Source organism: Rhinolophus hipposideros (genome assembly GCF_964194185.1).
Source record: "Rhinolophus hipposideros genome assembly, chromosome: 1".
NCBI lineage: Eukaryota > Metazoa > Chordata > Mammalia > Chiroptera > Rhinolophidae > Rhinolophus > Rhinolophus hipposideros.
In genome coordinates, this window is record NC_138047.1 from 106,645,318 (window position 1) to 106,670,434 (window position 25,117).

A 25,117-nucleotide genomic window follows, 5' to 3' on the forward strand; every position below is an offset into this window, starting at 1 on the left:
AACTTACTCAAAATTGTGCCAGGTACGTAACAAGCGTTCAATAAAGGTTAGCTGTTCATATTACCTACCAGTACCGCTATTGACATGAGGGCAGCATGTCGGGAACGGGGGTTAGTACATGGTCCCTGCTCTCCACAGGAAACAGGAGAGGAGAACGGAATCATACTTAAAGGGTAGCAATGATGTATGGTTTCATCACTGTTGCCCCGTTTCTAGAAGAACAGTCCATGCCAGTATGGTGAGAGTTTCCAAACGGTGAGAGCCAAGTTCACTAGCTTCCTGTCCCATATCAGCTTGCTGGTGGATGGCTGCGAGGCCCCGTCCAAGCTGCCTAAGACAGAGGTCAACAGCCAAGGTCAGACCCACCAAGCCAGTCTACACATGCCTCCGGTCATCGTCCCCAGTGCCATTCTGTTAGCTCAGCCTCAGTCCTGAAATATAAGATTGTCAGCATGGAACACTCAGGAAACCCTGCAAAGGGACACATGCAGAAATAGCCTCACGATCCTGATTTGCAGTCTGGATCAGAGCCATTTTTGTGCTGTATTTTTTTTTTTTTTTTACAATAGCCCAGCTGACATTTCGTGCTTTGTTTTATTTGGGGCTCGGGAATAATTCAAGGGCAAGTTTTATAGCCTTGCATACATTTTTTTCCATCAAAGAGTCATTTTGCCCAGCTCTGAAATGATGGACCTGTCCTCAGAAAACATCGTCCCAGCCTTTCCCATCCGCTCAATACTTCTCATGCCCTTTCTGGACGGACAAGCCCATTTGCAGCAGCATGACGCACTGTAGCCATGATAATATCAACGTGAAAAATAGAACTGAAGGAAATGGTCCTGAAACCGGCCGAAAGGCCCTGATAAGACGCTTTGCCTTCAAGTGGTATTCTTATTAAATCCCAAGTGACTCAGGCTCTCCATCTTCTCCGGATGGCTTGGCAGGAGTCTGCCTGGTGAGTCTCCCATGAAAGAGGTCTAATTCATTTTGCTAAAGGCTCAGGAATCCGTCCCTGAGTCCCCCCTGGGCCCTCGGAAAGAGCAGTGATAGTAACCTCACCTCATTTATTTCAGCTCTTCTCATACGCTGGGAACTGTACTAAGCCTCGTAGAAACAGCATCTCATCATATGTATTCCCGGCAGCAAGCAGGTAGGGGCAACTATTCCCATTTTCCAGACGAGGAGAAGGAGGCTGAAAGTAGGTGGCCCAAGGTCATCTAGCTGGTGTGTCAGTTTTCTATGGCTGCCTAACAAATAACCACTAGCTTCGCAGCTAAAGACAACTGATTTATTTTCTCACACGTTTCCATGGGTCAGGAGGCTGGGCACAGCCAGCATAGCTGCCTCCTCCGCTTAGGGTGTCCCAAGGCTGCAATCCAGTTGCCCACTGGGCTTCATTCCTTTCTGGACCTTCCTGGCCCTCTTCTAAGCTGTCATGGTTGTCGGCAGAATTCAGTCCTGTGGGACGGAGGTCCCCTTTTCTTTGACTCCTAGAGGCACCTGCAGTCTCTGCCATGTGGCCTGTTCACCATGGCAGCTCAGCCTTCAAAGGCAGCAAGGGAGGGTGCCTCACTCCACTCTAAGACGGAGCCTTGCGTAAGGTAATTATGGAGTGGAGGTGACACTCAGCACTGTCGTCACGTGCCCTCTGCTAGAAGCACATCACAGGGCAGATCTTTTTTCTGTGTTTTTGAGTTGAGCATCTTCTAATCAAGCTTTTTTTTATCAATTAGTTTCAGGTGTGCAAAACAATGTACTACATCGTTAGATGCCTGACCACTGAAGCTGAAGCTGAATAATGATGAATGTCAAAGGGTCAGATCATTTGCCCTCTCGGCCTTCTGTTCCCTCATCTGCAAAATGACATTCTCCCAGGGTTGTGCCTGCTGGACTCTTTCTTGTCATTCAGAGGTCAGCCCAATGTCACAGCTTCTGAAAGTCCTTCCCTGACCACCTACCCAATGAGGACCCTCTGTTGTTCTCTTTCCTAGACCCTCCAAGCACTTATCCCCACTTGTGACTACGTCATTTATTCGCATGCTTTTTGGCCGGTCTCCGCTCTTAGAACACACGCTCCATCTGACTGGGTCTGTCTTGTTCCCTGCTGTCTCCCCAGTGATCCCAGAGAGGACACCCTATAAGCTTGAGAATCACTGATTCCACTCCGTACTGAGCCAACACAGAGGAAACACGTTTGCGTATCAGATATTAATCTGTACCCCAAAGGAAATGGAAGCACAGGCAGGGCTCCCCGTAGTGGGAGGGGCACTGGCATGGGAACCCTGGCAGTCTGCCCCTGAGCAGGATGGCCTGGAGCGTGGGGTCTAGTTTACCAAGCCCTTCACATCGGTGATTCTGTTTGGTCCTCATAATGTCAGAGACGGGGTCCTTTCAGATGTAGATGCAGGTCACAGCATGGTCAGTAGGGGACCTTGGCTGCCAGTGGAGACTTGCCCACCTTCTTCATCAGCTCTCCTTCTGCTCTGTCAGGTGTGGTCGCTTCTCGTGGCTGCCGCAGCAAATTACCATAAAACCAGTGGCTTCACACCACACAGATTTATTATCTCACAGTTCTGGCCAGAAGCCTGAAATTAAGGTGCCAACAGGGCCATGCTCCAGAGGCCCCGGGGAAAATCCTTTCCTGCCTCCTCCAGCTTCTGGTGGCTCCTGGTTCCCGGTGGCTTGTGGCCCCATCACTCCAGTCTCTGTGTCTGTCTTCACAAGGCCGCCTTCTTTCCTTTGTGTCTGTGTGTCCAAATCTCCATCTCCTTCCTCTTATAAAGACTCCGGTCATTGGATGTAGGACCCACCCTAAACCCAGGCTGATTTCATCTGAGATCCTTCCTGACCTCCATGTGCAAAGGCCTTATTTCCAAAGAAGGTCCCACTACGAAGTCCTGGGTAGACGGAGTTCTGAGGAGGACCCCATTCACCCCACTAACCAGGTCACCTCGCCTTAGGTCTGCCACTTTCCCCACCCTTTATTGGCTCTGGCACCCTGGTCCCTACAGGTCCGAGTGGACTCTGGCCATTCCTTCTCCAGCTGCCCTTGTCCCATCTTCTCCTGGGCTCCACGACGCACTGGCATCTGTGCCACTTCACCAGATGGCACCCAGCCTGCGTGTCTCCCTGTCCCACTGATTCTGAGCTTCAGAAAGCTCTCTGCCCAGACCTGCCCAGGCGAGGCATTTGAGAAATATTCACGGAAGGAAAAGGAAGGAGATGGAGGAAGAAGAAGGAGGGAGGGCAGAAGGAGGGGGATAAAGGAGAGAGGAGAGTCAGAAGGGAAGAGGGACAGGCAGAAACCCTGAGACAGGGCACTTTGAGCATCAATGCAGGCAGCAGTCCAGGCTGTGGCCCTTGCAAGTATTTCGGGTTCTTGCTTCCTAGGCCACAGCCACCCCCTCTGTGACCCCCACACCCCAATAAGGTCATCTCAGTGCTAGTGATACGGGATATCCTTTAACATTCGCTGCTTCTTTTCATTTTTGATAATTATTTATTCTCCCTTTTCTCACCTTTTCTTGAGAACCCTACTGGGACATGCCCTGGAGAGGAACCAGTGTTTGCTGATTTAATCCACAAGCACTTGACTCTGGGTCTTCTGCCTTTTGTTTTAATTTTGTAAGTTCTCAAGTTCTCCCCATGGGGACTCCACTAATAATCCGTCTCTCTGTTCACCGTGGATGATTTGTGCACTTGGCGGTGGGGTCCATTTGCTTCATGCTTGTCAATATTTATGGGCTCCAAAATTCCTAATGAAAATGAAAATTTAAGTATATAGGCTGAGTGTTTCTTTCATTCCCAAAGCCATAAACATTGCCTCATGTTATTACAAATAACCACAGTGTGCTTTCAGGTAGAATTGCTATTTGATAAACCAGAAACAATTGCTTTCTATTTGGAAGAAAGCCGTCGTTAGTCTCAGAGGATTTGACATTTATCATAAATGAGTGAATGGGGCTCACATTTCTAAAATCAATGGTTTCATATCGCACTCTGGACGTGTATGCATGTTCGTGATAAGCAAGTGGGGGCTCAGGATATCAGCCAAGTTTCTCAAAGGCTGTGCTGCTTTTACACCTATTTCTCCATCCCTCCCTCACTGCGTCCCCTGTGTGTTGACCAACATTCTTTCCTCCACCAAACTCTACTCAGTCCCCTCTGAATTCTGTTGCAACTAGGCCTCAACTTTCGGCTTCCCTGTTGGTCTCTGCATTGTCCAGTTTTAACAAGAACCTGCTAAGTCAGTTTAGCCATCCTCCACACCTGATCGGGCTCCTCACGCCTGCCCACCCAGGGGATGTCTGATCCCCTGGTCCACCTTCAGCAAGAATCTCGTTGGGTCAGTTTAGCCAGAATCCCCCATCACCCTTGATGTTTCCTCTTAGTAATTTTCCATTCACTGACCCCCCCCTGCCCGCCCCCCCCCCCCCCCCCCCGCTCCTTGGCTATGAATTCCCACTTGTGCGTTGAATGGGATTGAACCTGTTCTATGCTGACGTCTCTTCTCCACTATTTCAATTGTCCTGAGCACAGTCTGTTTTTCCCACTTTAACTGCCGTCCAGCTCTGGGTTTTCTTTGATAGTATCTACTAGTGACGGGCATCGTGCTAGTTGAGGGGTGCAGAGGCGAAGAAAGCAAAGCCCCTGCCTTTAAAAAGCACAACTTGGAGTTGGGGGGCCTTTGCTATAACGGTGATGTAGTAGAACAGAACTTTCCAGAAACTCCCAGCCCAGATTTTGCTGCGTGTGTTTCACTATATTATCCTAAAAAGGGATTAGCACACTTTCTCCCTGAAGAGCCAGACAATAAGTATTGGGGGCTATGAGAGTCACATTAATCTCTGTTGTATGTTCCTTTTTGTTTTTGCTGTATATGTGGTGGGGGGGGAGGGGATTACAACCTTGAAAAATGCAAAAGCCCTTGTTATGCGCAGACCCCTACAAAAGCTGGCTGAGGGCTGGGTATGGCCTATCTCCGACTGGACAACTCCCTGACCCTCCCTGAGCCGCAGTTCTCCTCTCTGTAGTGGAGATGATAACACCTTTGAGGATTTGTACCTAGCAAGGTGGGAGGGCTAAGCTACCTCAGGAAGGGGAAGTGTCTACAATATCCGGCAGAGGCCACATAATTAACGAGCAGTCACTCTGGGGAGATCAGAGGCCAGAAATTGTTAAGACTAACCCAGGGAAAACAATATTCACACAATCTACTTGTAGTTCCGGGAAACTGAAAGAAGCAAGAACTTGGGCACTTCCGTTATCACAATAATTATTCCCCTGCTCCTTGTGAGGCTTCAGCCAGGGGAGAGAGAGAGACAAGCTCTCTGGGTGTTGTCAGGCATTGTCCCCAAGTTCATTGTCATGTGCTTGTCAATAGGCTCCAGGAATCACATTTTCAGCTTCTTTGTTTTCTCTTACAGAGACATCAAGCCAGACAACATACTGCTGGATGAGCACGGTAAGCCTGTCGTGAATACTTACAGAGACTCTTTCAGGGAGAGGTTTGAGGCTCTGGGAAAGCAGGATGGAGGGTGGGGGCCTGGTGAGTTGATTTTAACACTGACTAGAAAGCCTTTTTTGATTTCGACCTTGGTGGATGGACATCTGTGTAAATTTCTGGTCGGTGTTCTGCCCTGGTGGGTCGAGTCCAACGTATGTGCAGGTTTTATATCTGAAGACACGGTGATTGACGTCCTGGGCTAAGGACGACAGGGCAGAGGCGGGGATGAGCTAGAGGGTTGGAAAGCCCTGAGTTTTCCACCCCAGCTCCTCCAGCCGTGAAGCTGTAGCTTCAGAAAAGCCACTCACCTGTCAGCTTCAGTGTCATTTTCTGTAAAACAGGGGAAATGGTGCTCACCTTTCATATTGTCCTGGGGACCAAATGGAATAGTGTATGGTTGGCAAGTCAGAAATCAATAATGGATAACCCGCTCCACCTCGCTCAGCCAGGCTTCTCAAGCTTTCTTGTGCATGTGGAGCCTGGCCATCTTGTTACACTGATTCAGTCTGAAATGGGCCTGAGATTCTGCATTTCTAACACCTCCCAGGTGAGGCTGACTTTACCGGTCCATTTTGAGAAGCAAGGCTCCATGTCAGTGGCTCTCTGGCTTTAGTCTACGGGACTCCTCTGGGGGACTTGGTGACAATCAAGGCTGGACCCTGTCCTGCTTCACTGAGCCTGGGCCTCTGTTCTGGGTCAGCCCCAGGGAGGTGATGCCCCCCAAGTCAGGACCACAGGTCTAAGGCCCGGCCCGGCACGGCACAGCTCGGCTGGCCTGACAGTTCCCTGCAGCCAATGCCAATGGCAGCTGTACAGCCAACCATCAGAGCAGCCTTGAAGACTAAATTCGCTGATTGCTTCAGGGGTTCATCTCCAAGGGCTTTCAGGAGGGTGGGCGGGAATGAGCGCTGGGGATTTTTCTGAGGTGCTGCTGAGTCGTTCAGGGGTGAGCCTGCTGCCTCCTCATAGCCCCTCCGGACCCCCTCCCCACCCCCGCAGGCTGAGGCCGTGGCTCCTTCTCAAAGCCTCTCTAGGACCCCAGATGTGCTGAAGTGTCTCAGGTGGCATGTCTGGTTGCGTAAGCCCCTTGGTATTGGGAGGGGGAGCAGGAGTAGTAGATGGGACTATCTGGGTTCAAATCTCCTGCCAGATGCTGAAACCAAACTGAGTACTTTGGGGCAGTGGGTTGAAATCTCTGTGCTCCTGAGTGGAAGGTCAAGTTTGGCCTGAAGATGCCAGGGGAACTGGGCAGAGCTCAGGATGCAAATCAGGGTCCCCAGTTTGTATGTAAAAGTCAGGATCCCCAGATGTGGAGCTGAGCTGACTCCCTAACTGGCTGTGTGTTAGGGAGTCTCTTCACCTCTCTGAGCCTTGGCCTTCCCAGCAGTAAAACAGAAGTAATACCGCCTTGCAGGGTGGTGAAGGTCTAAGACGAGACAATGAAAGTTAGCTGCCACTGCGGCACCATGACAGAAAAGGTGCCCGGAAGGACGTACATTCCTCAGTCTCTCCCAGTCCCTTCTCGGCTCAGGGCAGGGCGAGGTCAGATCATAGAAGCAGGTGAAGTGGAGGTGAGAAGGGGCGCAGGCTGGGTTATGTAGGACCCCTGGCAGAGCTGTCTGGAAAGGCGAGGGCGGGTTCTGGGCAGGATCCTCAGGGCCCTGCCCTAATAACTGAGAGGTACCATTTAACAAAGACCTTGCAGACTCCGGACAGCTGCCCAGAAGCAAATTTAAGGCGGGAACACAAGGTAATAGGAATAATTCAGCCATTTCATCTGTGAGGAAAGGAGATTCAGAGAGCCTGTGGGGTACCCCAAGCCTGACTGACGCCAGAGCTCCTCAGAGCCCACCCACAGGGCTCCCAAAGCTGCTGTTCGGAAGTCACGAAGTCACAGGTGCTCAGGGCAGACAGCGCTTCCTTGTTCTGGAGCTCGGGTCTCTGTCTATCCCCGCCCACCTCCCTTCCTGCACTTGTTCTCAGCCTCTCACCTCAGCCCTGTGTCACTTTCCTTGCAGGTCACCTCCCCACTCGCTGAGCTCCCCGTCCTTCCCCACCTCTCACATGGCTTACCCATGGTCCTAACCTTGCCTCCTGGCTCTGCAGCGTCCCACACACTCCCCACGGGCCCTCCCTTCTCTTCTCTAAGTTCCTATGTCATCAAGTGTCTCTGCTCAGGATTGGGACAGAATGCTGAGTACACTATTTTATACTAAGGAATAAATGGCTTATACCCCCACCCCTGCCTAACATCCAACGAGTACCTTTACAGGCAGTGCATAAAGCAAGTTTAGGAGCAGGGAATTCTCAGAAAACACAAGTCCCCTTCCCTAGGAGAGGACGAGGACGGAGCCAGTGGCCGCCGTCCTCCGTTCCCTGATTTATTATACGACCAGAGACGCTCATCAGGTTTTTAATTTTTTTCCTTAGTCATTGTTGCCCTTTTTTCTCCAGCTTTACTGAAGGGTGATTGGGAACTTAAGTTTTTGTATATTTAAGTTGTACACTGTGATTCTTTTAAAGGTGTACCACATGATGATTTAATATGCATATGCATTGTGAAATGATTACTACAATCAAGTTAATTAACATGTGCGCCACCTCAAATAGTTCCCTTTTTGTTGTGTGAGGTGAGAGCATTTCAGATTGACCCTCGTAGTAAATTTCAAACAGACAATCTAGTCATCACTATATGTAGTCACTACTGTAACGACTACTGTAGACAATACAGTATACGCTAAATACGCTGTACTTAGAGCCCCTAACCCCTTGTTGACTGTGTTACAAAACAGTTTACAACACAGACAACTGTGTGCTGCTATTTGAAATGGCTGATCATCAGTCTCATTAAGTGTTTTCTTAATGAGAACAAGTTGGTTGGCCGTGTTTACAGGGAAATACAAACATAATTAAATAAGCGCATTAGTATTTTATTGTTAATGTTCAAAACCTGCTGCTTACCCAAAATCCAGGACTCTCCCAGAAGCTTCTCTGTTGGCCCAGGGTCTGCTCTGCTCTCTGACCCTGCAGGCTGGGTTTTCTTCCCCAGCAGGGGCACTTTCCTTCTGCTCTGAGATGGGGTCTCTCCACCAGCAGCAAAGCAGAGAGAGACCAACCTGGAGGTAAAGGGGAGTTGAAGGAAGATAAGAGTGTCCTAGGAGAGGGTGGGGAGAAGAGTTGAGTGTGCTTCGGGGCTGAGAGCAAAGAGCTGGAGGAAACAGGGCGTTTAAGCTATCGAGGGGAGGGTGGTGCATTAAGGCTGGGTAAGGAATGGCCACATGGTTTCAATGGCACAAACAAGAAGCATCAGGTTAGCTCCCAGGTCTGTGGATTAAGCGTTTGTAGGCAAGGCCTGCTCCTAAGACTGAGGTCAGGTGGGCTCAGCCATGTACCTGGTAATGTTGGCTGTGTTCCCTTGCCTGTCTGAGGGTCGACTGGCTGTCAGCTGGTACACCATAGCCTTGGCTGCTTGACTGGGAGACTTGCCCTGCCCCTTGTGGCTCCCCAGGTGACAGCTTACTCCGCATGGCCTCAAATGGTGATAGCAGAAGCCAGAGCAGGGAAAGCCCATTTACTGTAGCCTCCATCCGTGTCCCATTGCTGCCATCCCACTGGGCAAAGCAAGTCACACGACCCAAACTAGAGTGGCGGGGCACTGCAAAGTTACCTGGCAACAGGGACGATATAGAGAGGGGGAAGAACTGTGGCAATCAGTGCCGTCCTCTAGAAGAGGCCAGTGGAAATGGAACTCTATGTTTATTGCTATAAACACAGGTGGGCAGGTTGCTCTTTTCCGTGTGGGAGCTCGACTTCCCAAAGGTGGGCAAAGAGATGAGAGTCAAACGGAAGGGCAGCACCTGCTTTTTTGCCTAGGGTGTCACGGAGGGCCCTTGTTCACTGCCCATGTAGCTCTGTCCTCTTCTGTATTCAGGAAAGGCATTCCGTCATCTTTGCAGGCATCGTGCTAGCTGACTGAAGGACACAGAGCCCCTGCGGTTGAGGATTTCATTGTCTGGAGGACCTCAGCCATGGGCTGCACTTCCCCCAGGAATTATAAAAACTACCCATGTCAAGGTCCGCCCACAGAGGTGCTCATTTGATTCATCCTGCCAGAGAGTGCTGGCTGGTAGGATTTTTAAAGTTCCCTGGTGGTGCTAAGGTGGAGCCAGGGCAGAGGGAGTAACAGAAGAGTAAACAGGTGATTCTGACCCAGCGGGATCAGTGCTGGCCCTGGCAGGGGTGGGTTATGCGAGAGCAGAAGGTCAGCGAGGCTGGGAGGGTGAGGGGCCTTCCTCAAGGAGGGGCTGTTCCTGTTGGATCCTGCAGCATTAGTGGGGTCCACAGAGCATTTGGGGGCATGCCATTCCAGAAGGCAAAGGAGAAAACTACTGGCAGAAGGGCACAAAGACCCCCATGTTTTTACTTTTCCACAACAAGGGCTGTGAACTTACTCTTTATTTTCTGTATTCTGATGCTTGACTTCTTCACACTCTAGGCCACTGTTCCCCTGCCCTGATCACCCCTGGGCCAGGTACCAAACACCCAAAACAGCCTCTCTGCCCCAGAGCTCCTGAAATTATTCAGACTAGCCAGTCCTAAGACTGCTTGCCTTGCCTTTCCCATTCCTTCCCACAGAAACCACCAGAAAGTCTCTTGCCCACTTTCCCCTGCCCCTCTGCCTCATGACCGACCTGGGCTTCTGCGTGTGTCCTCTCAATGGTGTGGCATGCCACCCTCTCGGTAATTGAGTAATAAGCTATCTTTTCAATGGCAATTGTCTCCTAACCTGTTGGCTTTACTATACCTCAAATTTCCTCTGAATAGACTATATTTGAGAGCACTCACTAATTGGACTTATTTCGAAGAATTGCCTCTCCATCTGTCACCAACATATTTGTTGATGAATGTGATGACTGCTCCCCCAAATGGCAGTGGCCAGCAGCATTGACACCCACTTCTCCCTTGTCAAAACATTTACAGGCGATCTCCATCATGCCAGAAGGAAGAGGCTCCGGGAAATGAACAAATTCCCCAGCCTCCGAAGCAGGGAGAGGAGCAGCTGAGAAGAAAGTGGGGGAAGCCACCAAGACAAGTCAGGGGCAGACGCGGTTCTGCTAAGTCTGGGGAGCCTAGCAGTAGGGTCATTATGCTCGATGGGGTTCCAGGAGTTTGAGGACAAAGGATAGGAATGCCGTTTAAAGCTATTCTGAGTGTCTTTGGTGGGGAAGTTTGGGATGTGACTTTTTTCAGAAGACTGCAGAAAGGGAAGTTTTTACTACAGTTCAGTGCCGTGGGAGAGTCCTACAGTCCTGAAGACCCGTTGCGGGTGGGCAAGAGCCTTTCTGGAGGCTTCTGTGGGAAGGAACAGGTGAGACAGGGCAAGCAGGTTTATGACTAGCTAGTGTGAATCATTTCAGGGGCTCTGGGGCAGAGGGGCTGTCCCGGGTGTCTGGTACCTGGCCCTGAGGTGATTAGAATCCTGAGGGTTCCCCAGTAAATAGCCCCTGTATTATCTTCCTAGAGCTGCTGTAACAAAGCCCCATAAACCCCGAGGCTTAACAACAGAAATTCATCGTCTCATAGTGGACAGGCTGAAAGTCTGAGATCAAGGTGTCAGGTAGTCCCGTGGCACAAATCCCCTGGCTTGTGGCTAATTCCATAATTCCAGCCTGCACATGGCATTCTCCCCATGTGTGTCTGTGTCCAAATTTCTGCTTTTTGTCAGGACACTCGTATTGGGTTAGAGGCCCACTGTACTCCAGTGTGACCTCCTCTTAGCTAATTCGATCTGCAACAATCCTATTTCCAAATACTATCCCATTCAAAGGTCCTGGGACTAGAGGTTAGGACTTCAATCTGTAAATTGGGGGGAGGGTTCGCAAATCAACCTGTCACAGCCTCGTCTTCCTCATGTGGAGTTTTAACAAATCAAAAGTAAAACAAGAAAGGGGCAGACAGAGGCCTAGCCGTCACCTTCATTGCTGATAAAAGCTTGAATCTGTGTGAGTCAGAGGGACCCCAAGAGAGGAGGCTTCACCACCCAGACCCCCACCTGAGTGGGGATGAGGGGCTGCCAAGGTAAAATTTAGAGCTTGGAGGACCAGAGGGGTCCTGCGCTTGCTAACAGGAACTGGGGCAGAGCTAAGCTGAGCAAGGCTGGTTTGTTCATCCCAAACTGACCCTTCACCTAATCACCCCACCTCCCCAGGGTGGGGGCAGAAGGTGTGGACAGGGGCTGAGAATGTACTTAGGTGAAGCCCTTCCTTGTCACATTGTGTCTATGTCTCTGCTAACACTGGGTCCCGATTCCAGCTCTGCCTGATAAAGATCATCTTAATTGCTCATCGTTTCTAGAATAGTGTATGATACTGGGTTAGAGACACGTATGGCCTGACCCCTGGCTTCACGAAGCACATTTGTATGGAGAAGAGTGTTACACCCTGGAGTGAGTCAGGGAAGGTGACCAGGAGCCTGTGGGGAAAGCAGTGGTCATGCCATCCCATGACCCGAGGTGGAGGCAGCTCCATCACTGGGCAGCTGCGTGTCCTTAGTCAGTTCCTCTTTCCGACCTGGGCTTGAGTGTCCTCAAGAGAAGTAGGGTTTTGGGGTCAAACCTACTTGGAGCTTGATTTCTGGGCATAGGACTCTAGGCTAGATAGTCACTTTCTCAGCTGCTCACACCATACAAGAAGGTGACAAGACAGTGTTCACAGAAGTCCTGTCTCAGCAAAGTCCCCCTTCTGTCAAGCTGACTTATCTTTGACTCTGTCCCCCAAAATGGCCTCTGCTTTCTTTCCACCTTCCAAATCTCCCCAAGTGCATCTCTTCGACAGAACCTAAATCTTCCAGAACCCTAGCTGCAAGAGAGTCAGGGAATTTGGTTCCCTTCTGTCTGTCCCTTGTGATACAGGAGGTAGGAAAGCACTGAGTGGAAAAGGATACTGAATGTCAAATGGTAGTCTGGCATGGTGCCTCCTTGCAAAGAGGGGGTCATGGCTGGGAAAGTATTATAAAGCTACTCTACAAATGTTATTCGTTGGGATTAATACAATTACATAAAATTACATGCCCAACACAGACAGTGGGCGGGAAGTGTATGGGCCAGGTACCGTTGGCAATGCTGCAGCAGCTAATTAACCCAGAAGTCTAGTGCCTTAACATTAAGAACCATGGAAGTAGAGAAAAGAGGAAGGAAACAGAATTGTGGAGCTCTCTCAGAAGACTTGGGTGAGGCGGTTTCCATGCGGCATTGAATCAGATAGGGTGCAAATGCCCCTCTAGTTTTGTGAAGTCATGATGCATCCTGGGAAGGTGCTGAACATGGTGGGGTGGGGTGGGGTGGAGGGCCCCAAATCTCAGCAAAGTTGCTCAGGAAGTCCCAGGAGCTTTGTGTTTCTTTGTATCCCTGGATGCTTTATACTATTCCCCTCTGCACAGGGGAGCCTGGAGCACGCACATTGTTTTGAAGGCCCTGCTTTCCAACCCTATGGCCAAGACATGGGAAAAGATCAAGTCAAATGGAACGGAAGGAAATCAGAGGGTCATTTCCTTCCTTATCAGGCATGGGCGTGCTCCAAAACAGGCAACCTTCCTGCTGCTGGAAGCCGATGAAGCCTGGACATGCTTGTGCCAGAGGATTTGATTTGGTTTCTTTTCATTTTGCTGTTGTCCTGTGATAAATTTGCTGTGATCTCCATGAAGATAATGGGGAGAGGAAAGTTCCCGGGGCATGTGATCCTGTGTGGAAGCCAGGCAGCCAGCATTACATCATACGATGTCCCAGAAGTACAAGTATTCTGAGCAGTGAGCGCAGGGGAGGTGGGGACGGCTGGGCCCACAGCCCGATTTCATCTCTGTGGGCTTCCGGCTCCTTGTTTCCATCAGCACCACTCTGATCTCTGGCTTAGGCCTGACTGTGGACCCTGTAAACCAGCCACGGTGGGGACAAGTGTTCACAGGAGACTACTCCAAATTCAAGTGTGATGAGAGGGAAACAAAGCAGAGGGTAAGGAGATCAGACGTCGCCTCTGATAGGCTGGCTCCCTGGTCTAGCTCCCTCTAGTGGGCGCTACCTGAGCACCCACTCCCAGGGAGACGTGACAATGTGACTGCCTGGCTTCCAGAGGACAGATCTAGAGAGATTCACTCTGAGTCTAAGCAGGGCCTGCCCTTCGGGCTTGACTGTTGCCTCTGCGCAGACCCATCGTCTCCCAGGTTGTGGCCTCGCAGGTCCCAGTGAGATAACAGCACTTGTCCTCATTCATTTGGTAAACACCCACAAGACGTTATTTCATTACGGGGGGGCTGAGAGGGGAGAAGGGAAGGGAAGGGGCATGGGGGTGTAGGAATAGATATTGTGCAGTGTTCTGCAGAAGAAGAAATGAAAATGCAGCAACATTCCGGAGGGCTTTGGGGGCTTTGTCCTGGAATAAGTCAGGAAGGTGCCAGAATCAGCCTGTGAAGTAGGAGTCTGTGTTGCTGGGACTACTGTGGTGAGTCTCTGCGTGAGTCTCTGCAGTTACAGCCCCACTGGGGGTTGTGGATGGGACTCGAGCCCCGTGGGACCTCCATCATCCCTACCCCCCAATGCCATGATGCAGGTAACTGACACATCCTTCGCAGCTGCAGTTTCAAGCCCCCCCGCCCTCCCACAATGCGCACAGATAGGAAATGCTCAATCAATAATTGCTGAATGGATGAAGAAATGAGTGAGAATCCTTCAAAGTCACAGGGATGTCTTGTACTTTTAGACTCAGAAAATAGCCCACGTTACAACTCCTTGTAGTGCGAATCCTGGTGCTACCAGTGAGTACAGAAACCATGGAGAGGGTGGCTGGGCCCCACCATCTGAGGGCAGACTGAAAAAGTGAGTTGGGGTCGACTTAAACGTGCAAAATTAAAATGGAATGTTGGCAAATCCTGTAAATACCATGGCATCTCTCAGCCATGAAGAATGAAGAAATGTGATACATTTGCTCACTGTAGCTCTTTAATTCAGTGTTTTATTTGGTCGATCAGTCAGTCAACAAACACTCGATGAGTGCCTTTGCCAGGCCAGGCCATTGGTAGGGTACTGGGGACATAGAAATGAACAAGGCGGGATTCATGGCTTCAAGGTGACAGATAAGGTGTCAGATACAGTATGGTGGGTGTTAAGATGGGGATGACAATGGAGGACAGTGAGGGTCCGGCGGAGAGGCCTATAGCCGTCTGCTGTGGACTAAATGTTTGCCCCCCACCCACCCAGTTTCTGTGTTGAAGCCTCAGCCCCCAGTGTCCCAGTGTGATGGTATTTGGACCTGGTACCTTTGGGAGGTAACTGGGTTTGGACAAGATCATGGGGTTGGAGCCCCCATGATGGGGTTGGGGTGCTGTAAGGGGAGGAAGGGATTAGAGAGCTCTCTCTCTCTCTCTCTCTCTCCACCATGTGAGGACACAGCAAGAAAGCTGCGGTGTCAACCAGGAAGTGGGCGCTCACCAAAAACCCCACCATGATCTCCGACTTCCAGCCTCCAGGACTATAAGAACGAAACATTTGCTGGTTCAGCCAGCCAGTCTGTGGCACTCTGTTACAGCAGCCCAAGCTCACTAAGACCAGTCAGGGCTGCCACATGCTGGTAGGTAGTGTCCTGTTAGTGGAAGTATGCAAGCAAAGGCGAGATTTACATCTACCAATAATATAACTTCTTGAAGAACGAATGGAAGTCCACCGGGCGAAAGAGAGGGAAAAGCACCCAAATGGAGTCAACGGCTTGGAGGGGAGGTGGATTTCCGTGCGTTCAGAGAAAGAGGAGAGTGGCTGGAGGATAGGGCAGGGGGTAGGACTATTGATGACTGATACTCATTGACACTCGTACCAATGGGTTTCACGCAATGTCCTGGGTTTTGAATGTTTTCAATGTATAAAAAGTAAATAGCTTAAAATTCAGTGCACATTGGCACATTTCGTAGTCAGTCTATTTCTGTTCCCCCGAGAAGGAATGCATAGGAGACCTTGTACGGCATTAGTTTTCACTTTCTCATATTTTACTCAACCGTTAAAGGGAGCTCATGGGGAAGTTACAGTTCATCAATTAGAGCGGCTCACAGAAACCAGAAGTGGAATTCTGCCATCTGCTGCGCCTGCTGTGCGTGTAACCAGCAGGGCTGTTCCCCGGGCTCTGAAGGGGACAGAGTCGGGCAGACGGAAACCCCTGCCCCTTGGAGGCCAACTGCAGTTTCCCCCGTATCCTCTGCATGACCTGGGACAGGTCCCTGGGCTCTGGAAGTTCAGGTTACTCTTCTGTAAAATGGAGGTATTGTACCCTCTAGACAATGGTACTTCAAGGATTAGTGTCGATTTGGTACCAGGGGTGGACCAGTGACACAGCCCTAAGTAACAGTGGCTTCAACTAGAGAGGGCTGCATTTCTGTCCCTCTTTATCAGCCTCCCAGCTTTGGCCCCGGCCCCTATAATCCAGTCACAGCAGCCAAAGTGATATTGAAGAGTGAGTCGGATCCTGTCATGCTTTCCCTAACCCCTCTCACTTGGAATAAAAGTCACCATCCTCACCACGGCCTGAGGCCTTGTGCAGCCCGTCCCCCCACCCACACCCCCGAACTCCTCGCTGGTCCCTTGCAGCCCCTTATGCTGGCCACTCCTCTGCAGCTACATCTTCCCAGCAGTCCCGCGGCTTCCTGCCTCTCTTCTTCCTGTCTTTGCTCACATGTCATGTCCTTAACCAGCCTGGTTAATGCTTACAACTACCTACAAGGTACTTACTAATATTAGCTCCACTCTCCAGATGAGGAATCAGAGGCTTACAGAGTGAACTAACCTGTCCAATCTCATAGCAAGTGGCCGTGTCAATCGAGACACCAGCAGTGTGTGGCAAGGAACAAAGAGCCCAACTCAAATGGTCCTAAGCAATAAAGGACATTTTTCAGCTGGTTCAGCTGAAGTTCAGGGGAAGGCAGCTTCAGGAAGGGCTTGATCAGGCTCTGGGCACCATTTCTCTGCTCTCCTTGCAGCTCCAGCTTCTCCCTGGGTAGGCTTCATCTTCAGGCTGCCTTTCTTTGGGGTAGCACATGGCTTCTACAGTTCTGGGAGGGTGATATCCCCACATTATCCTGGTCAAAGACAGAGAATATCACTTTAAGTAGCTCCTGAAAAAAAAGAGAGAAAACTTCATTTCATGGACCCCTTGGAAAATCATCTCCCCAATTTTCATTGGCCCCGTTTGTGCCATACAGCTAGTCAAAACAAAGCTGAGACCCAAACCGAGTCTGGCTCCGAGTCTGTGCACCCAACCACTGCACTGCACTGCCTTTCAGCAGATGGGACCGTGGATGGCTGAACAGGACAGGCGCTCATCCCAGCCCCAGAGGTTGGAGCTCAGGGATGCTACCTGGGTGAGGACACTGGGTCTGCCCAGGAAAGGCTCCCAGCAGAGGCCTGGCCAGGTGACGTAAGCCTCATCCATAAGCACCTGGAAGGACCACCGGTCATCACTAAGCACCCAGGACCCTGCGTCCCACGCACGACCCTGGGCAGTGCCCGGCAGCACAGCTCGCTCACACAGCAGTGCTGGCAGCTGAGCTAAGCCTTGGGGTTTGCACGTGGAATGGCTGTGCTTTTTCTGTCCGCCATGGCTGATCACATCAGACACGCCTGTCCCGTGGGCTGCTCAGCAGGCCTCATGGCACCTGCTCTAGCAGGTGTCTGCCCATGTCTTGGAGGTGCCCACCCCTCCCCATCCCCACAAAGCCTGTTTTGTGTGTGCCACCCACTTATGTATTAATGTATTTACCATCATCCCAAACACAAGTCTCAGACGTGGTGAAAATCCAACCGGCCATTTGCACAGGATGTGATGACAAGTAGAAAGAAATGTGATTGCACTTATGTCTGGTGTTCAGGGGTCTCAGAGCTGGTGTTTTTTATGTTCCACATTCCCCAGAGAGACAGCACTGACCATACAGGATTTTCCTCCCTCTCCTCCCCTCTCCTTTCCCTTCTTCTCTTTTCCCCTTTTATCCCCCGCTCCATCTCTTTGTCTCCTTCCCGCCGTCTCTGTCCTCTTCCTTCCCTCTCAGGTTTCCTGAACACCTGTTTGTAGGAGCATGTATCTTCTCCATGTCCCATCTGCTATCATTACTTCTGGTTGGAAGGGGGTCCCAACCCCTCCCCACTAACTTCATCAGGGACAGTCCTGAGCCCCACTGACCACAGCAGTCAGTCAGCGGAGCAAGAGTGTCCTCTGGACATGAGAGTCCGCTGCACGCCCTGCCCCCAGCCATCACCACTCAGTTTTCCTGAGAAGGGGACTCACGATGGACCAGTCTTTTTTATTTCCCAGGAGCTTTCACTCTCTGGATCAGTGCCTCCAAACTTTTAATCCATAAAGATGTTTATTATGCCCTCAATATAAATAGATTTCCTTATTTATAGGTAATATGCATGTACCACCAAAAACCCACACTATAAATAGTGCCCATAAAATAGACATTTTTTTCGTCACATATATGAACGTTTAATTTCTGCTCTCTTAGCAGTTTTCAATTATACAATACAGGGTTATCAACTGTAGTCACCATGTTTTACATGAGAGCTTCAGAACTTTTTCATCTTACAGCTGCAAGTTTGTACCCTTTAACCAGTCTCCCCACCTCCCAGCCCTGGCAACCTCTTCCTACAAGTTTAATTTTTTTCTAGATTCCACATGTAAGTGATATGCAGTATTTGTCTTTCTCTGTCTGGCTTATTTCATTTAGCGTAATGCCCTCCAGGTCCACCCCTGTTGTCACAAACGGTAGGATGTCCTGCTTTCTACATGGCTGAATAATACACACATACATATATATATGTATATATATACACACACATCCATATGCCTTCTTTATCCGTCCATCTGTTGATGAACACTTAGGTTGTTTCCATATTTTGCCTGCTGTGAATAATGCTGCAAAAAGAAGACATTTTCAAAGTACCAGATAAAATACTCATGTAAATAGACGTCTAATAGTGTCTTCCTGCACTGCCCCTTGCAGACCACACCTATAGGCCACGTAACCCAGCTGCCTGCAGCTCTTGCTAACAAGGGTCTCTGTTTCTCTATCTCCAGGACATGTTCACATCACAGACTTCAACATCGCGACTGTCGTGAAAGGAGCCGAAAAGGCTTCCTCCATGGCGGGGACCAAGCCCTACATGGGTGAGTGTTCTAGGCCCCCTTGGGCTGTGATGGGCCCAGTGCCTGAGTCTGCAGCATTTCTCTCCGGCTTCATCCCCACCCCTCCCACTCCCACACCAGGCCCCCACCATTCCCCCACCATTCCCACTATGTGCTGTGCTCTCTGACACCATTGGCCTTCTCCCAAGCAGTCTCCCCTGCCAGAAAGACCTTCCCTTCCTGTGTCTTCTAGAGAGTTCCTACCCAGCCAGAAAGTTAGTGTCAGGCTTAGGGAAAAACAAACAAACAAACAAACACAGCCTTCTTTTCTTTTTCCTTAAAGCCCAGTAGTGTTGCCAGAATATAACTTCAGTGTTGTCATTTGGGTCTGTGTGCTTACGTACACAGTACTCTTCCAATGTGTACTTTGGGGTTGGTATTTCTTGACGACTTTTGACGGAAGTGTCATTTTTTTAGCAAGCATTCTGTTTCCTTACTTCAGTTTTCTTTAAGGATGCCTATTGTCTCAATGTTGGGTCTTCTTCGCCAGTCTTCAGTATTTGTCATTTTCAAATATGTCTTATCTCTTCCTTCACTTGTTTAAATTCTTTTCTCATTGTTCTCTTTCTCTTAAGCATTAGCTGTTGTGTTTCTTTGCTTTGTGTGCTTTCTAGTGAAGTATTTACTTCTGAAATAATGTTTCCTTTATTTCTAATTTTTTTCCTGCATTCTCTTGCCTGATTCCCGAGTTTTTAAATTCTAATTTATATTGTTCTTTCACGTGTTGTATAATTTTAGTGATGTGTATATTGGTTATTACTTCTCAATGTCTGTATTAGTTGCTGATTGCTGTGTGACAAACAGGGTCAAAGCTTCGTAGCTTAGAACAATAACAGTGTGTTATTTCTCACCATTCCGCCATTTGATTTGGTGGTTCTGGGTGGCTGGGCTCACTCATTCAGCCAGTGTGGGTCAGCGAGGGCTGGCCTCAGTGAGGACAGTTGAGAAGAACGGGCCTCTCTCTCTATGTGGTCTTTCATCATCAAGGGGACTCAAGTGAGCTTGCTCACATGGTTATAGTTGTTGAAAGAAAGAACACAGTTCCCACATGCTTAATAAAGCCTCTGCTTGCTTCACATTCCTGATGTCCAACTGGCCAGAGCAAGTCATGTGACCAAGACTAGGGACCATATGGGAGGGGACTGCACTGGGCATGGATACCAGATGGCCTGATTCGTCGGGGAACCATTAATGGAACAATCCACCACACTGTCATTTCACTCTTTTGAAAATAGTAGGTTATAGTTTTGATCTTTTGTTTTTTGGTATATCTTTCCAGTGTGCTTTCATTGTAAAATGTTATTCTACTCTTCATTCTCCTTTCTCTTTTTATACATTTGCATGGAATTTGACTGATACATTTCTGTTGCTGCTTTTTATGTGAAAATCATTCTCCCAAACTTCTGGAAGATGGTGTGGTTTAGGGTAGCTTTTCTAACTCATCAGACTTATCTCTGCTGTTGTTTTTGTTAAGTCAGAATCCAAGGCCGCGATCTCTCTGGGATTCCTGGCTCGCTTCCACTTGCGCTTTTTTATCTGGACCGTCTCCTTTGTCTGAAGGGTCCCTGTCCTGCTCAGTTTTGATTCCACTCCCAACAGTTTCTTCTTGGGTTGTGTTCTAAAAGGGAGCTCTGGCAGGAATAATGAAAGAGTTTTTGTATCCCAGGCTCCTCTAGCTCCTGCAGAACATACCAAGGGCCCTTTTTACTCCCCTGATGTTGGCCTGGAAAAGCTCCTCCCGGTTTCAGCAGCTGCTCTCAGATTGGCCAGCTGTACTTCCGGTTGCTAGGACTTTGGGGGACAGGAGGGCTATCTTGGAGTTCTGTGTACCCAGATCCATCATACACTGCCTCTTTTCTTCCCTGCGTTTCATACTGTACAGAAATCACCACCAAGGAGGTCTTGTTGCTGTTTCTGGTTTGTTCCTGCCCACTTATATGTTGGGGTTCATGGGGACAACTTAGTTTCATAGTATATGTTGCCCATGGTTCTTGGTTTAGCTGTTTATCTGCTCTGTCAATTTTTATAGGTGGATTTGCGGAGATTCGAAAACTATGTCATCATTTCCCCACAGCCCATTACTCGTGTAGTCATCTTTAACTTATTAAGTACATTAAATAAATGATGTTTGGCAATAAATAATGGCAAAAATAGTGCTTTTTAGTATTTACTGTGTACACGCATTGAGTTGAATGCTTGCCATCCGTAACCTTATTTAATTCTCACAAGCATGAAGTGGGCACAGTTTTTTTATTCTGTTTAGAGTGGAGGAAACAGGCAGAGAGAAGTCAGGTGATTTGCACGGGTTGCCATCGGTTCAAGAGGCGGACCGGCTGATGTGAATACCGGAAGGTATGCACGTGAGGGAGTGCTCTCACTGCAGATAGGCCCCTTGGGACCCCACTTAGGCTTTCCCTGGGCAGTGGAATGGGAATGGAGGAGGTGTCACGGCTGCCTCCAGGTTTCGGGTTACAGTGTGCCCTCTGGGTAGGGAACACAGCAGGAGCAGCAGGTATGCAGGGTCATGGGAGGGATGCATTTGAATTGGAGGTGTCTCTGGGAACCTCAAAATCGTCAGGTGCTCTCCAGGCAAGTGGAGAGTGACGTGGACGGTATCTGTGGATTGGAGAGTTCCCAGCATGGAGGTGCAGCCAAGCCAAGCCAATGGCAGAGTCCCCCCGGGAGGACACAAGGGGGCGAGCATCGACTCCGAGTCCCAGGGAACACCCCGCAGAGACGCACTGAGAGGCCGAGGGAGCCATCATGTCCAGCGAGGGCTGAGGAGAGAGCGATGACATAAGAGAAGGATCTCCCCATGGCCGCCATCGTCCTGTAAGCAAGTTCTGACTTCGTTTAGGCTGTTTCCGTAAAGCACCTGGATCTCCAGGAATGTAAATCCCGGACTGCAGAAGACATTCAAGACGATAGGGTACCGACCCTGACCTTTCTGCCGGCTTGGCCACCAGGCGTAGCAGACTTCCCCAGCTCCGCTTCACACACGCTGCTCGGCCCTGCCTCCGCCTCATTCCTGGCCTCCCAATGATGCCTGAGACAGCCGCGTCCTCTGGGAGAGCAACCCAGTGGTGGCCCTGCTGGCCACTGCACCGTGGCCCCACCTTCAGAAGGGAGAAGAAAACCAACATGTATGTGACCCTACTGTGTGTCTATCATTGCACTGACTCCTCAGGAGATCTACTTGAGGTTTCTGCATCTCTCCATTTTACAGGAACCTGAGGCCCAGAGAGGTGCTTCAGCCTGCCCAGCATCGCACAGCTGGCACGTGAAGGAACCAGAATTTGAAGTCACACATCTGTTTGAATCCAAAGTCCATGCTTTTGCCACTATACCCAGTTGCCTTTTTGACACTGAGTTCCTATCTTGTAAAGCCATATTTCTCAGCCAAGAGGAAAGTTTACTGTCCCAGCTGTAGGTAGGATTCAGTGCCCTTCTGGGTATCTGGTGCCCTTCTGATTAGAAGAGCCTCAATCCTGAGTAAGTGAACAAATGTGCGGGAGAGATTCTTATATGATTTAGAGGGCCCAACTGATTTACCGAATGGATGTATTTTCAGACACTGTAGGGTTGAGAGCACCAGGCAGTGGGAGTTGCATGGGGAAGAGATAGGGACAGAAAGGGCGCCCTGATTAAGTCAAATCTCACATTTCCGAAGGCTGTAAATTCCTGATGTCAACTGGCAGATTTGTTAATTTCATTCACTTGAGCTGTTCAGTTTAAAGGCCCAATAAAGTTCCCAGAATGTTCTAAACACAGATTCAGGCAACAGGCTGATGAGTCAGCTCCCAAAGGTTGCTCACGAAGGATGATCCTGGAAGAAACATTTGCATAGAACTGAATTTTCATTAATTAAAAGAACAGATGGAATTTGCAATCAGAGAAAAAAAAATCTCTCTGAAATGTGCCAGATCAGAAGTCAGAACTGTTCCAGCAGCCTCCCCGGGCTTCAGAGTTTACTCATCGGAGATGAAATGAAGAGCCGAGGATTCATTCAGCGAACATTTATAGAGTGTTTAGGAGGTGCAGGGCTCAGCGTCAGGCCCTGGGGCTCAGAGGTGAGTAATGTTCTCCAGGTCTCAGGGGCTCACTGTCTAGTGGGGCAGACAGATGTGTGGGCATGGTTGTAAACAGGTCCTGGAAAAGGTGATGACCGGAGACTGGGGTGTGCTCGGCGTTTGGCTGTGGGGTGTGGCTAAGGAGAGGTCATTTCAGGCAGAGGGAACAGCCAGTGCAAAGGCACAGAGGCGTGAAACGCATGGGGTGCTAGCAGAACCTAGCAGCTCCATGTTTTGGTAGCCTATAGAACAAGAGAAGGTGTGAGGGAGAGACGAGACAGGCCAGAGCACAAGGGTCTTTAGCACTGCGGTACAGAGCCTAGGCAACCAGAAGAAAGTTCAGTGCTGGGGGCGGCCATGATCAAACTCATGGGTGCCCTTGGAGATGCCGGTGGGTCATTAGACTTGGCAGGGATGGACCCCTTGGCAGGGGGCGTGTGCGCTTCAGCATGGGGCGGTCGGGTGCCTTCCACTTGGTGGCTGGGTGAACTTGGGCAAATCTCATTGCCTGGCATGATGTACATAAAGTGCTCAGCAGGGTGAACACTCTGCAAGTGTTGGCTGCCTCCCATGGGACTTGAGAGTTTCCTCATCTGAGAAATGGCTACACAATCTGCCTTAGGGAGTCGTTTGACATGGCTGTGGAAGGCACATGACATAATGCCTGACAGAGGGTGGATGAGCAGACTGGTAGCTGATATTATTGCTGCTGCCATTGTTATTATGCTTGGCACGGGGAACCCAGGGCCGAATACGACATTCCCTTGCATTGTGGGGCTCACAGTCTAGTGGGGGAGACAGATCCTAAACACATCCTAATTCATACAGGAGCTGGGTCATCTGCGGGGCAATGGGTGCACTGGGGGGTCATGGGGCTCATGCCTCATCAGTACTCACGAAATGTTAGTTCCCTTCCCCGAGGAACTGCAGTGAGCAAACAAGGGTGGTTGTGGAGCCACCATGGAGATGCTCATACTCTCCTTGTTGAAATGATTGAGGCTAATGGAGTTTGCTGCCTCCTGTCCCAGAGAAAGTGACAGAGTCAGCATTCCAACCCAGGCCAGTGAGGCTTCAGTGCCCGGTATCCTTCCTGAGAACTGCCATTCATCCATCATTCATCCATCCATCCATCCATCCATCCTTCCATCTGTCCATCCATTCTTCCATCCATCCATCTATCCATCCATCCATCCATCCATCCATCCATCCATCCATCCATCCATCCATCCATCTTCCCATCCATCCATCATCCATCCCATCCATCCATCCATCCATCCATCCATCCATCCATCTATCCATCCTTCCGTCCGTCCATCCATCCATCCTTCCATCCATCCATCCATCCATCCATCCATCTTCCCATCCATCCATCATCCATCCATCCATCCCATCCATCCATCCATCCATCCATCCATCCATCCATCCATCCTCCCATCCATCCATCCTTCCGTATGTCCATTCATCCGTCCATCCATCCCTCAGAGATTTCTTGAGCACTTTCTATGTGTCAAGCAGTGTTCCATGGGCCAGAATTACATCTGTGAACAAACAGATAACATTCCTGCCCGCATTGGTTTGGCTGTTTGTGAGGGAAACAACCACTTTAAAAATCATCCAAACTGATAAATACATAGTTTGAGGTGTTTGTTTTTGAGGAACAATGTTCATGCAGTGAAATGCACTCTTTCAGTGTCATATAACTGCCACTACAATGAACATATAGAACATTTCATCACCTCCAAAATTCCCTCCCCCCAGTCGCTGGCAGCCAGCAATCAATTTTACCCCCCTATAGTTTTAACTGTCCCAGAAAGTCATATAAGTGGACTCATACTGTCTATAGCGTATTGAATCTGGCTTTTTTCTCTTGGAAGGATGTATTTGAGATTTACTCATATTGCTGTGTGTGTCCATAGCTTGTTCCTTTTTATTGCTGAGTGGGACTCCATTGGATGAGTATTCACCGTTGGCTCATCCAGTCACCAGTTAAAAGACATTTAATTTGTGTCTAGTTCTACATAATTTTGAATAAAGCCACTATAAATATTTGTATATTTAATACAAACTGAAGTTTCCACTTCTCTAGCGTAAGTATTAGGTTAGTGCAAAAGTAATGCTTTCTTTGCAATTATTTTTAACCTTTTAAACCACAATTACTTTTGCACCAACCTAATACTTAGAAGGGGGCTTGCTGGGTGATATGGAAAATGTGTGTTTAACTTTCTAACAAGCTGCTAATGTCTTTTCCAGAGAGGCTGGACCATTTTACATCCCACAGCAACGTCTGAGGGGTCCAGAAGCTCTGCGTCCTTGCCTATTGCTCTGTGTTT

The 25,117-nt window shown here is 49.5% G+C and overlaps 1 protein-coding gene across 5 annotated transcripts in view; it reads left to right on the forward strand.

The window, feature by feature from the left end:
- STK32B (serine/threonine kinase 32B) overlaps positions 1-25,117 on the forward strand; it is a 264,439-nt gene that overhangs the window by 210,617 nt on the left and 28,705 nt on the right. For all 5 annotated transcript variants that reach the window (XM_081048922.1, XM_081048921.1, XM_081048925.1 and 2 more), the window contains exons 5-6: positions 5,427-5,464; positions 18,610-18,699. In XM_081048922.1, the coding sequence (XP_080905048.1) occupies positions 5,427-5,464; positions 18,610-18,699 (128 nt within the window). The remainder of the gene's footprint in view (positions 1-5,426; positions 5,465-18,609; positions 18,700-25,117) is intronic.